Genomic DNA, 13877 nt, shown 5'->3' on the forward strand with positions numbered 1-13877 from the left:
TTATTTTCACTAGTGGCTGTTTTAGAGGTTCACAGAAATACATACCGCCTCTTAGGAAGTTCAACTACGGCTTTAGAAGGATGGCCGTTGATCTGTCCTCCTTCCAAAGAACCTTTTCAACATTTTTATCAGAAATGTTAAGTCTTTACCACTGCGCGAACTGAACATATCTAATCAAAGCGCGGTATCCAAACCGGAAACGATTGTCTGCTTTCACATCCAGTCACGGGCATCACCGCCCCCTATGGGCAAGGAGGTTTGAGGGGAAAAATGGAGTTTGTTTTAAAGTGTGGATGCCATGCTTTGAACAACTTTGTCAAATAAAAAAGCCTTTTAAACGCTGATTCTATTGATACCAATAGTTAGCGTCGAAAAAAATCCGAAGCATATGAATAATAGACATCTTTCGAAGGAATCAGAGATTTGAATTTGCCGCTAAGAGCGCAGGCTGGAAGTGACCTCGATATGACCTGTGACGTCATGAAAGGCATTGACTTTCGCAGTTCCGCTTCGGACAGTAGGTGATCAAAACAGGTAGTCTTCGTTTCTCTCGTGTTTAAATCTGTTAATCATCAACATGCCAAGTCGTTGTGTGGCAGCTGGATGTAGCAATACATCTAGTGAAAGTGTATCTGTGTATAAATTCCCAAAACAAGAAACGCTGCTGAAACAATGGACAAAACAAGTGCAGCGAACGAGGGCGAATTGGGTGCCAACTGCTTCGTCAACTTTATGCAGCGAACATTTTGAGGCAGACTGTTTTGAAGAAAAACCACAGCTCATGAAAGATATGGGAATGCATGTCAGATATAAAAAAGTATTGAAACCAAACGCAATCCCCACCATTTTCAAGAGATCGCTAGTGGGAACGTCCGAAACAGAAACGCCCAGTACCAGCTCTGGCAGCAGCCAGTACAAAAAGAGAAAATCGGTGACCGAAAAGCTGGCACAAAAGAGAGTGAGTATAACGTTTATTACAAAATTTATTTATTACAAAAGAGAGTGAGTTTAACGTTTAATATATATACGGTATATATATTGATATAAACATTTCCCTATGCTATATTATACATAGGCCATGCCGTGTTCTGGAGGCTAGCCGAATCTTCATGCTATCGTCATCGGCATCACTAGACCGTACTACTTTCTGCTATATCCTCCTCACTTTCGCAAAAGGGTTCGAATCGACACGGTTGCAAAAGTGACTCATCATCATGATAATCTCCGCAACTTTCCTCTTCATCTTTCTGTTCATCTGATGATAAATCGCTAATAGAGAGCATCACTCTGTGCTTCGCTATCGGTGCTAGCCAAGTTTCATTCCCCCCCCCCCCCCCCCCCCCCCCCCCCCCCCAAAACCTCCTTGCCCATAGGGGGCGGTGATGCTCGTGACTGGATGTGAAAGCAGCGAATCGTTTCCGGTTTAGTTACGGCGCTTTGTTCAGGTATGGTTAGTTCACGCAGTGGTAAAGACTTCACATGTTTTGCTGTAAAGGATCTTCGGAAGGAGGAAAGATCGATGGAAATCGTCTTAAAGCAGTAGTTAAACTTCCTAAGAGGCGGTATGTATTTCTGTGAAAGTCTAAAACATCCACAAGTAAAATAATTAGTTTGAAAATAAAGATATGTGTTGAATCTACTACTACTAGTCATGATATTTCATTTTGTTAAGATCATTCTGAAACAGTTGTGTGAGCCCTGTCCCTGCTCTTTAGCCATATAAGCGTTAACATTATCCATTCAAAGACGATGCACAGCGCCATCATCACGTGACCATCATGCATTAAGGGCATTTCTGTTTATTAAATGCTTTGATCATCCCTTTAAATAGGTCTTTAAAACAGAGGTTAAAACGATATACTGTACCATATACTGTATGGTTTTGTCAATGATTTTGTATTATCTTTTCCTCCTTTGAGTTGAACCATAAACTGAGGACTGAAAGCCAGGAGTGAAAGAAACAGAAAAGCAAATGTTGAAAATACAAAATAGCATCTGATACTAAAAAACTTTTTTTCACTGGGTAACAGCTTCAGGTTTAGAGTTTTTTTTTGTCATTCCAAGTTTCAAATATACAAAAACATTTTTCTCCAAATGTCAGTATTTTCTTTCAACTTTAGAATGATTACTTTGGAGTTTAAAACTGTTTTCATATGTTAGTTTTTTAAATTTACAATCTGGATTTTTATTGACTTCAAGCTGATCCTAACTAAACCCAATACAGCTACAGTATAACTAGACTTTTCATGTTATAACAGTCAATTTTGAAATGGTTATAACATTTTTATTCTTGTCTTAATGTCTTTGTTCTTTTGTGTTTTTCTTTATGCAAGGAGTACATGATGAATGACAGCTCTAACCAGGAGAGAGCCTCCAGTTTGGACCAAGCAGAACCAGAACCTCCACAATTCAAAGAGGAACCAGAGGAACTGTGCATTAATCAGGAGGAAGAGTCGCTCTGGCTGAATCAGGATGCTGATGTAAATGCAGAATTAAAGTCTAAATGTGAAGAGAATTTCAGAGATTGTAAAAGGATTATGTTTCAGTTCAAGGAACTGTCACATTATCAGTACTGCCTGGGGATCAGAAATGCTGAGACAGACTTACACAAAACAGGTATGTGAAGTATAACTTATTAGATAAGTTTCTGTTTTTTTTATTCTGTAAGTGAATTGGGTTAAAGCACATCTGTGTTTATGAGTATCTGTAGGAGCAATTGTTAGTCTAAAGAACAAACAGTATTCCTCAAATGTAATTAAAATAAGGTTGAAACATCACTTTTTTCACTTCACTTCACTCTTTCCCTGTACCATTGTGCTTATATTTATGTGTTATTAATTGTCTTAAATTTGTTAAATAATGCATTTTGTGTCTTTGTATACAACAGCTACAATGCAAATGAGGTGGCTTTGTTTCATTTACGTTCTTTGTAACTTAAATTGTGATCTATTTAGTATAATTTTTGTTGGTGAAGCAGTAAACTCCGTTAGGATGCATCTCTCTTTTTTTTAAAGCATTATCTTTCTGTGGCTTCTACCCCCAGATGTTCAACAGCAGCATCTGTGTGAGGATGAGAATAAATGGCACCTCCATAAACGGGAGAGACATTCCAGTCTGGACCAAGCAGAACCAGAACCTCTACAGATTAAAGAAGAACCTGAGAAACTCTGCAGTAACCAGGAGGGAGAGCAGCTGCTCCTGAATCAGGAGACTGATGTGAAGATGGAGTTCAAGTCTGATTTGTTGGATCATCAGCATCACCAGAGGAAGATCACCATGATTCCTGTCATAAAGCTGGAACGAATAGGTACGTAAACTGTAACTGTTCTGACTAAGAATGCTTTTTATTCCTAAGAAACAAAGCAAAGGAGGAGAAAAGTCCCTGTTTTCTGCTGCTGTCAGTGACTCTGTACTCCCCAGCCTGAGCAGCTCCTCTGTGAGTGTGGAGGAGTTTCCTAATCTTATAAATATGACATGCTTGAGCATCTTGAACTGGATTACTGCATTAACCAGTATGTCTATGGATCTTAGTGTTTTACCTTTTGATTCAGTTGTCTCTGATCAATTACATTAGAATAAGGCTAGAAAGCTGCAGTTATTCATTAAACTAAATTAAAGGAATTATGGTAACTATGTAAAAAAAAAGTACAAATAATTTAGGTGGTATTATATAGGATGATAACGTGCAAGGAGAGACGGTCAGTTGAGGGGTTTGCCCTTCTTATACTCTGTTAGAATGCAGCTGCCTTTATAGTGACTGATGGAAGATAAAAATGACCACATCTCCATAATGTAGATCCTGGTTGTGTGGATTAGAGAGTCAATGTCTTGCTTGCTGTTAGCATATAGCTTGATGTAATCAGTGTTGAGAAGGTAACTGACATTCTTCGTTCAGACTGAGTGGTCCGGTTTGGTATTTTGAGCGTTTTTATTATAAAATGGATAAAGCCCAAACGAAAAGCCCAGGGACTACTTTAACCAAAAACGTCTAAAAAAGTACCCAAAGATGTGGTTGAGTCCATGGCAATCATGATCTATTCACTCGAGTAATGTGTGGATGACTTGGAAAACTTTAGGATGAACAACTTGATTATCAAGGGGATTTAGTAATTTTGGAAACCCCAGATGATGATGTCATCTCTTTAGATGCCTCTGATACGTCTATTGACAGCATTTGAGTTAATTACAAACACACCTGTGTTGGCATGCACCATAAATCGCAAATTTATTGTTATACATCAAGCTGTGTGCAGTATGCATATTCCAAAAGATGGCGAGAATTGCAATAAATGGTAACCTTAAATGTGCTAAAATAATCTTATGGCAGCTTGAAATATTTAATGAATCAAATAAATCCACTTAGGTATCGCTCAAGAAGGAGACTGGTTCTGTGTTCCACAGATGAACATACTTTGGTCCGATATGTCCAGAACAACCCAAGGACGAAGGCAAAAGATGTTGTGGAGATGCTTGCTGAAGATGGTAAAAATAGATTAGAATAGAAAACAATAGAATAGGTCTTTAATAATCCCTTAGGAAATTTAAAAATGGCCATCTGCTCACACTCATAAAACACACACATACATGAAAAACAATAAAAATAGTAAATATAGCAACAGATTGAAATTATTAATAAATAAAAAAATAGATTTATAATTTAAAAATCAGTGGGTAAAAAAAAATAAAAAAAGACAAGAAATTACTTTTACGATGCCCTGCCAGAGAGTAGTATTGCCTGATGGCACGAGGAACAAAAGATTTCTTCAGTGTTTCTGTGGAGTAGCGCTGGGAGTCTGTTGCTGAATGTGCTCCTCCTGCTGGTGAAGGCATCATGTAGGGGATGTGAGGGATTCTTGATGATGGCCCTGAACCTGGTCAGAGTTTTCTGCTTTGCCACTTCCTTCACAAGATCCAGCTTCAGTCCCACCATAGAGCTCGCCCTCTTGATGATCGTTTTGAGCCTGCAGATGTTCTTCTTGATGGTATTGCACCAGCACACAGCAGCATAGAGGAGAGCACTTTCCACCACCGACTGATAAAACATATGCAGCAGTTTTGTGCAGATCTTAAAGGAGAGCAGCCTCCGGAGAAAGTACACTCTGGACTGGTTCTTCTTGTAAAGCTGGTCTGTGTTGATAGTTCAGTCCAGCTTTTGGTCTAACACAACCTCCAGGTGTTAGATGATGTCCTGATGTTCTGTGATGTGTTGGGGAGCACATTCTGCAGGTGGAGGGCGTAAATCACATGAAGAGGACACGGGAAGAGAGAGATCATGGGTGGTTAGTGATGAAGGAGCAGCCTGAGCAGCTGGGCCCTCCTCTGGCTGAGGGGTGAGAACAGGCAGTGGAAAGGGCACTGTGATGGGTGTAGCGCGGACCAGGCTTGTATTGAAAATGGGGGGAATGGCGGGTGAAATGTCAATCCTATTAAAAAAAGGTATTCAGCTCATTTTCTGCACTCCCCCCCCCCCCCCCCCCCCTCCACCTTTGTCACCTTCTTGCACCCTGTTACTGTTTTCATGCCTTCCCACACTTCCCTGATGTTGTTTTTCTCCAGTTTCCTCTCCACCCAGTCCTTATAGGTATTTTTCCCCCTTCAAGCAGCTCCTCAGTTCTGTCTGCACCTTTTTCATTTCCTCCTGATCGTTTTTGTGGAAAGCTCTCTTCTTTTTATTTAGAATCACTTTCCTAGTTATCCAGGGTTTATTATTTGCAAAGCAATGGGCTGTTTTTGTGAGCACAACAGTATCTATACAGAAGTTCATATAGTGTGTTATGCATTGAGATGCTCCCTCCATGTCCTCTCCATAATGATCCAGCAGACTGCTCCAGTCAGTGCTTCCAAAACAGTCCCTGAGCTCCTCCTTCACCTCAGGTGTCCACCTACTCACGCTCCGTTTTATTGGTGTGTAAAAAGGCTGTAAGGAGATCAAAACGTGATCTGATTTGCCAAGAGCGGGGAGGGGTGTGGCCTGATAGACATCTTTGATGTTGCAATACAGCAAATCTATAGTCCTGTCATTGCAAGTTGGGCAGTTCACGTACTGCTGCATAGATGACAACGGGGAATCAAGGGCGACGTGTTTAAAATCCCCTGAGATGACCACAAGTGCCAGTGGGTGCCGTGCTTGTAGTTCCATGACCGTATTAACAACCGCCTGCATCCCTGGTTATGCGTGCGCTCTGGGAGGAATGTAAGCACAGACAGCCAGGACATGCGGCTAAAAGTTCAAAGTCTCTGCAGCAAATGGTCTCTTTAACAGTGAAGTGACCAGGGTTACACCACTTGTTGTTAATGTACATTATGAGGCCGCCTCCTTTACTTTTGCTGTCAGCGCGTGCCAGAGAGAAGCCTGGTAGCTCCAAATTGTTGTCAGGTGTGATGGTTGTTAGCCAAGTCTCTGTTAGCATGAATAGACAGCACTCTCGATAGATCCTTTGACTACCGACCAACCCAAGGATTTCATCTGCCTTATTTGCCAAGGCATTTACATTTCCCATGATCACTGACGGGATTGGTGGTTTATATCTCCGGCTGCGTTCTTTTTTTGGCGATGGCCCTTTTTCTCCTCTTCGCCTCAGCACGGGTCCCTCTCTATCTTCTTCTTAGCTCTTCTGGAATGTTATGTCGTATTCCAGCCTTGCTTTTCATCAGACTCAAGAGTTCAGTTCTCTTGTGACAGGTTTGTGGGTTTGAGAGACTTTTTAGAGTCTTTCATTTCACGCCCACATTTAAACAGAGCAGTTGACCAGCAGCACACCTGACCCAGCGGCACCATACATATGTATGTGTCATTATCAATGTGTTATTTTCAACAGTAAAACGAGCACTGTACAGACATGGGCTGAAAGGCTACTCTGCCAGGAAGAAGCCATTACTCCAAAAGAAATATAGAAAAGCCAGGTTTAAGTTTGGCAATGCACACAAGGATAAAGACTTTAATTTGTGGAGATATGTCCTGTTGTGTGACAAAACTAAAATTGAACTGTTTGGCCACGATGACTATTGTTATCTTTGTAGGAAAATAAGGGGGGGGGGGTGGCATCATGTTGTGCAATTGTTTTGCTACTGGTGGGACTGTGCACTTCAAAAATAGATGCCATCGTGAGGACAGAACAGTATGTGGAATTATTGAAGCAAAATCTGAAGACCTCAGCCAGAAAGCTAAAGTTTGTGCGCAAATGGATCTTCCAAATGAATAATGACCCGAAACATACTGCCGAACTGGTTACAAAGTGGCTTAAAGGTAATAAAGTCAATGTTTTGTAGTGGCCATTGCAGAACCCGGATCTAAATCCTAATAAACATGTATGTTCAGAGCTGAAAAGGAGTGTACATGCAAGGTGATATACAAACTTGACTCAGTTACACCAGTTCTCTTAGGAGGAATGGGCCAAAATTCCTACAAATCTTGTGAGAAGCTTGTCAAAGGATATCCAAGACGTTTGACCCAAGTACTGCAGTTTAAAGACAATAGTACCAAATACTAATGTATGTAAACTTTTGACTTTGATAAAAGTAATAAATACTTGTCACAAAACCCTAGTCTTATTATGCTAACATTTAGCAAATTAAAATAATGTTAATTATCAACTAGAGCTGTGACGGTGTCGGATTTTTTATCACCGCGGTGATGAACCACCAGGGGGCGCGGTGTCGCGGTTAACCGCACCCCCCCCCCCCCCCCAAAACAAACAAACAAACAAACAAAACACAAAATCCCCCGGCGGCCGCATCGGAAATAAATACACACGTGTGTGTGTGGGGTTGGGGGGGGTGGTGTTGATTCCTCTGCAGCGGACCCCTCTCCAGCGGCATGCGAGTTTCACCTGTGCTCTGTGGTAGAGACATCTTCTCAGAATATTATTTATTGCCCAGTAATAAACAGACTGCAGACACTGTCACCTTTCCGGGGCAGGAGGCTCCGCCTTTGTTTATACAGACACGTAACTTTGCGCTCCACAAAATAGTTCACAAACAAAAAAATGTAGGGATATTCATGGAAATCTAACAGCGCGCGTTCATGTTTGGTGTTGCAGAGTGACTAAGAACAGTAATACCCCCCAACACAAAATCATCCGGTGGGCGGCCGTGTCGTGCACTTAAGAACACACGCAGCTCAGCTTGTAATGGAAATAAATAATTAGAACGCAGTACATTTGTCGTATTTCCTTGCAAGACAGAAACTTCTGTTGTAGAATGAACATGTGTGTGTGTTTCTGAAACAGGGCACTTGTGAGTAAATAGAGTGCGCACGTGCCTCGTGCTTTTAAGAGACAGTACTGACAGCCGCGCGTAGGCCGGTGCAAGGAGAGAAGGAGAAGAGTGATAAAAGATTTCCCATAGAAACCCTTGAAGTCTGAACACAGGACTATTAGAGAAAGTAAACGTTTCAAACATTTTCTAAATTCAGTGGGTTTTGGACGAGCGTCTTTGAGAAGGAAGGAGAGGTTTTGCTGTTGCTTTCTGGAGTGAAGAACAAAAAGGCATCATATTTTCTTGTGTTTAATGTTTTTATTATAGTTCGAATCACGCACCATATGCAAAACTTTAAAAAAAAAAAGTGCGGTGATGCGGTGATGACCTCATCACCGAGGTGATGCTGTTATCTCACAGCCCTAATGTCAACTTCTATTTTCAACTGTATACCCACCTTTGAAGCCACCATGGACCATCTACAGAATTTGGACCATTCATGTAACAACACTACTATCTCTATAACATAGTTCAACTGAGCCCTCAGTCAGGAAAGTCTTTAACTCCCACATCCAGGAGAGCTTCAAACAGGTAACAAAGGAAGCTGGGAACATCGAGTCCGAGTGGACCATGTTTTCCACCTCCATGTCTCTGGTGCTACTATTCAGAGCTGTGGTCACAACGTCTCTGGTGCCAGTCGCGGTGGTAAACCCCGAACCCGGTGGTGGACACCGGAAGTAAGGTATGCCGTCAAGCTGAAAAAAGACTCCTACCAGGCCTGGTTGGCTTGTGGGACTCCAGAGGCAGTTGACAGGTACTTGTGGTCTAAGTAAGCTGCGGCCCAGACTGTTGCAGAGGCAAAAAATTTGCTCCTGGGAGGACTTCGGTGAGGCCATGGAGAAGGACTATCGGTTGGCCTCGAAGAGATTCTAGTAAACTGTCCAGCCCCTCAGAAGGGGACAGCAGTTCTCCAATTACCAGGGAATCACACTCCTCAACCTCCTGTCTATGCCAGGGTACTGGATAGGAAAGTCTGTCAGATAGTCAAACCTTAGATCCAGGGTTAGTGGGAGTTTTATCCAGTCCATGTGTTTTGTGGATTTGGAGAAGGTCTTTGACTGTGTCCCCCGTGGTATCCTGTGGAGGTTGCTCTGGGAGTATGGGGTCCGGGGAGCCTTACTGAGTGTTTTTTCCTGTCTATGTATGACCGAAGCGAAGAGATTTGGTTCACATAGCTGGCAGTTAGTCAGACCTGTTTTCGGTTCATGTTTTCGGTTCATGCTCTTTATTACCGGTCTGCTCAAAGGTTTTATGGATGGAATTTCTAGCTGCAACTAGGGGCAGGAGAGGGTTTGGTTTGAGGATCACAGAACTTCTTCATTGCTCTTTGCAGAGACTGTTGTCCTGTTGGCTTCATCGAGCTAGGACCTTCAGCATGCATTTGTGTGGTTTGCGGCCCATTGCAACGCTAAATCTCAGGCCATGGTTCTTGACCAGAGAAAGGTAATTTGCCATCTCTCTGTGGGTGGAGTGCTCTTTCTCCAGGTGGATGAGTTTAAATTTATTGAGGTCTGATAATGAGTGAGGGAAGGTCAGAATGTAAGATTGACAGGTGAATCGGAGGAGCGTCCATAGTTACGCAGTTGCTTTACCGGTCCGTTGTGGTGTAGAAAGCTGAGCCAGAAAGCAAAGCTCTCAATTTATCAGTTAATCTACGTTTCAATACTCAGCTCTGAGTCATGACTGAAAGCTCTGAGTCATGACTGAAAGAACAAGGTCCCGGCTGAAATTAGCTTTCTCTGTAGGTGGCTGGGCGCTCTCTAGAGAGGTTGAGAAGCTTGGTCACCCGTGGAGAGCGCGAAGTAGAAGAGCTTCTCCTCCATATCGAGAGGGGCCAGTTGAGATGGTTTGGGCATCTAGTCTGGATGCCTCCTGGACGCCTCCCTCTGGAGTTGTTCCGGGCATGTGCCACTTGGCAGAGGCCTCTGGGAAGACCCAGGAGATGCTGGGGAGACTATGTCTCTCAGCTGGCCTGGGAACGTCTTGAGGGTCCCCCCAGAGGAGCTGGAGGACATGGCCGGGGCGAGGGAAGTCTGGGCATCTTTGCTTAGACTGCTGCTCCTGCGACCCAGTCCCAGATGATTTACTGATGCTGGATCTGTGATATGTATTATTGTTCGTAATAATCTTTTCTGATGACAGTAACCATTGCATTTTGATACTTGTCCTGTGATACTTTTAAATATGTCTGGAATAATGCAATGTATTTTAATGTAGTTAAGAAACGCTAATATTTGATTTATTATTAATGTCTGAGATACACTTCAATGAAAATCCTGTTTTTAACATGTTCTTGTGGCATTTTTCTCATAAATGTGTATAAAGAAAATCAAAATTAAAACTGTGTTTCTGAGTATTTCTCTATGTAAATTGTGGTGAATCAAGAGCAGATGAAATAATGCAGTTTGAAAAGGCTTGTACTTATTCCATACACACTGCAATCAGTACAATAACAAGCTCCCCTCAGCGCTCCATTCTGATGTGTCCGCTTGTAGACAAATATGTACGACTTTGTTTTCCTCATCTGAGCTGGAATCTTGAGCTTAACTGTAGGGCTGGATAGCTTCAATACTGCTCGCCGTTTTTGTTGAACCATTAATATTAGGTTGGGGTTTTGAGGGGCTTCTCTACGTGACTGTTTGTGTTAATTATGTTAGAGCATCTGTTATGAAAAAGAACTGTGGAGAATATGAATAAATGCTGTGATTATAGAATAACATTCATTCATGTTTTATGTCTGATAGGAAATAAGGTCATATTATCTAATGTTTCAGATGTTTTTTCCTCCTGCATCTTTGTTCCTGCAGACCCCTCAGAGAAAAACATCTGTAAGGAGGAGACTGATGATGAGCAGCTTCTCTGGAAGCAGGAGAGGAGCTCCAGTCTGGATGAAGAGAAACCAGAGCTTCCACTGATCAAAGAGGAGTGGGAGGAGGTCTGCATTGGTGAGGAAGGAGAGGAGCTGGAACTGAAGGAGGAGACTGATGATTTCATGGTCACTGAGGATGATCAGGAAAACATGGACTCCAACCCCGAACCAATTGAGAACCCAGTTCTGGAAGCAAACAGCCAGTTCAGAAACAGTGATGCTGTGATTGTCCAGCTGGACTCTCCTTCAGATTCTCATGTGAAGGAGAGTTCAGCTGTCTTATGTCAGTCATATTCCTGTGACACATGTGGAAACATTTTACCTCAACATAGTGATTCAATACACACGTCTGAAAGGCCTTATTCTTGTAATGTTTGTGAAAAAAGTTACTCTCAAAGTTCTACCTCAAAAGCTCATATGAAAACCCCTACAGGTAAGAAACCTTTTTCTTGTAAGGTATGTAAAAAAAATTTCACTCAAAGGAAAAATGTCAAACTCCACATGAGAACTCACACAGGTGAAAGGCCATATTCTTGTAAAGTTTGTGAAAAAAGTTTTACTCAGAATTCTTCCTTAAATGTTCACATGAGAATTCACACGGGTGAGAGGCCCTTCACTTGTGAAGTGTGTGAAAAAAGTTTCACTAAAGGTAGTGACTTGAAAACCCACATGAGAACTCACACAGGTGAGAGGCCCTTTTCCTGTCACATTTGTAACAAAGGTTTCATCCATTCAGGTGGATTGACCTTACACATGAGAACTCACACAGGTGAAAGGCCTTTTACTTGTAAACTATGTCAAAAGGGTTTCATGCAAAGCAGTGCCTTAAAGGCCCACATGAGGACTCACACAGGCGAAAGGCCTTTTATTTGTAAAGTATGTGAAAAAACCTTTTCTCAAAGTACTAAATTAAAAGCCCACATAAGAACTCACACAGCTGAGAAGCTTTTTCCGTGTGACATTTGTAAGAAAGTTTTTGTCTCCTTGAGAAATTTGACCTATCATATGAGAACTCACACAGGTGAAAGGCCTTATTCTTGTAAAGTTTGTCAAAAATGTTTTACGCGAAGTAGTTCCTTATGTGCCCACATGAAAACTCACACAGGTGAAAGGCCACGTGTAGTAAACCAAAACACTTCTGTCACGCTAATTGTTTAACCCTTGTGTTATCCAAGGCACTTTAACATTGAGAGTGGGGTCATCTAGACCCCACAATACAATACGGTAAACCTTTTTTCTTAAATGATTTGTGATCTTCACTTGTGTCCATGGATAACATGAAATCCTCTTTTACCCTACCTGTGTCATGGTAGGGATAACACGTCAATGTAAGGATGGGGTCATCTGGACCCCATAAGATAGCACAAGAGTTAGCTGACTACATGAACACCCGCACGGGTAAAAGGTGTCATTCACTTTTGCATTATCTTCCTTAAGTGGCCATAATAGAACACATGATGAAATCGCACCATTGGGAAGATATTATTTTGTAAATTATGTAAAATCTTTGATCAAAGTCATGTTTTTTACCACGAATGCGACAGTTCACACATCCAAGAACCCATATTTTTATTTAAAAAGAAGAGTTTTCCTTGATATTCAGAATAGTCTGAATAAAACAAAAATATTGAAACAGCCCCATGTTTTTGTCAAATAAATTAAAAATATTTGAGGTGAAATTGGTGAAATTTTCCAGATCCTTTTAATTTCTTACGAGATAATCAAGTGTAAATTAAAGATGTGAACAAGTAAACAAGAATTAATGGTAAATCCATTCACATTTTACTTTGAAAAAGTTCATAGGTCTGTCCAGGGGTACGGCATTGATTTGATTAACAACTGGCCTCTGATCAGTCTGTTTAGATGTTGGAATAGAAATTGATTAATCGATTAGGTCGAATAATCATTACCCCCTACTGGCCATTATCTTTTTTTCTTTTCAATTGTCCTGTCCAACAGCTGGGCAAACAGATAAGAGCTGAAGGCCTCTTGTGTTGCACATATTTTACAGGGGTTATGAATCTTCTGACAAACCAGAGTTATGTCTGAATAAACCTCTTTTGTAATTGAGGCCAAACTTTATTAATTTTATATCATATTTGAAAGTCTTTTGTGTTGGACTGGACGGAAAAGGAAAGGAGGTAAGAAAAGAGAGGGATGTAAGAGAGGGGGGGATAGGAGGGTAATTATAGAGGGGGGGGGGGGCATGAAGCAGCATAAAGCAACAAGTTACTGGATTGTTATACTTGTTACGGTGAGGGTCAGATGTAATACAAGTCTATAAGGGCGGGGCCTGTCCACACACACACTCGAATGTTATAAACATACCTGTTGGCTCCAAAAACATTCACATGTCAACATGTACACAATACAAATATTGTTCCCACACGCATACTTATGCCTTCAAACCAACTAGTATGAAACGTGTAGAAAAACCCCCCCATAGCATGATGCTAACACCCCCATGCTTCATAATTTGAATGGTGTACTTGGGATGGTTCTCATCATTCTTCTTCATCCAAACATGCTGGAATTAAGACCAAAAAGTTCTATTTTGGTCTCATTTGATCACATGACTTTCGCCCATGACTCCTCTGGATCATCCAAGTGGTCAATGGCAAACTTTTGATAGGCCTGGAGATGTGTTGGTTTAAGCAGGGGAACCTTCTGTGCCAAGCATGATTTCAAACCATGACGTCTTTGTGTATTTTCAAAAGTAACCTTGGAAACGTTGGTCGCAGGTCTTTTCAGG

At 41.6% G+C, this 13877-nt stretch overlaps 2 protein-coding genes and 1 pseudogene across 17 annotated transcripts in view; 1 reads left to right on the plus strand and 2 right to left on the minus strand.

Annotated features, from left to right (window-relative positions):
- The window catches only part of LOC110013423 (uncharacterized), a 401209-nt gene extending 400668 nt beyond the window's left edge, over positions 1–541 (minus strand). For 10 of the 11 annotated variants that reach the window (XM_078934513.1, XM_023965573.2, XM_078934501.1 and 7 more), the window contains exon 1: positions 46–209. The gene's annotated coding sequence lies outside the window, so the exon portion shown is untranslated. Of the gene's footprint in view, positions 1–45 lie in introns of all 11 variants that reach the window. The other variant, XM_078934502.1, reaches the window with a different exon arrangement.
- The window catches only part of LOC144986718 (uncharacterized), a 52315-nt pseudogene that overhangs the window by 19225 nt on the left and 19213 nt on the right, over positions 1–13877 (minus strand). The window lies entirely within an intron of this gene.
- LOC101156140 (uncharacterized) lies at positions 463–12795 on the plus strand. Of its 5 annotated transcripts, none has more exons than XM_023965652.2 (5): positions 578–958; positions 2334–2480; positions 2547–2616; positions 3044–3307; positions 11064–12795. In XM_023965652.2, the coding sequence occupies exons 1-5, from the start codon at positions 578–580 to the stop codon at positions 12281–12283; spliced, it is 2082 nt and encodes a 693-aa protein (XP_023821420.1). In that variant the 3' UTR covers positions 12284–12795. The 5 variants fall into 5 exon arrangements, with proteins under 5 accessions (XP_023821423.1, XP_023821420.1, XP_023821418.1 ...); XM_023965656.2 differs by lacking the exon at positions 578–958 and adding an exon at positions 1423–1562; XM_023965655.2 differs by lacking the exon at positions 578–958 and adding an exon at positions 463–534 and having other exon boundaries at positions 2334–2616.

The sequence above is a fragment of the Oryzias latipes genome, chromosome 17 (assembly GCF_053564925.1).
Source record: "Oryzias latipes strain Hd-rR chromosome 17, Olatipes_Hd-rR_3.1".
NCBI classification, from domain to species: Eukaryota; Metazoa; Chordata; class Actinopteri; order Beloniformes; family Adrianichthyidae; genus Oryzias; species Oryzias latipes.

Excerpts from the sequence above, each read along its gene's own strand:
- LOC101156140 (XM_023965650.2), top strand. The coding sequence starts at position 578 with ATGCCAAGTCGTTGTGTGGCAGCTGGATGTAGCAATACATCTAGTGAA. Across the intron at positions 959-2,333 it reads AAAAGCTGGCACAAAAGAGA|GAGTACATGATGAATGACAG; the intron begins GTGAGTATAACG and ends TCTTTATGCAAG. Across the intron at positions 2,617-3,043 it reads GACAGACTTACACAAAACAG|ATGTTCAACAGCAGCATCTG; the intron begins GTATGTGAAGTA and ends TTCTACCCCCAG.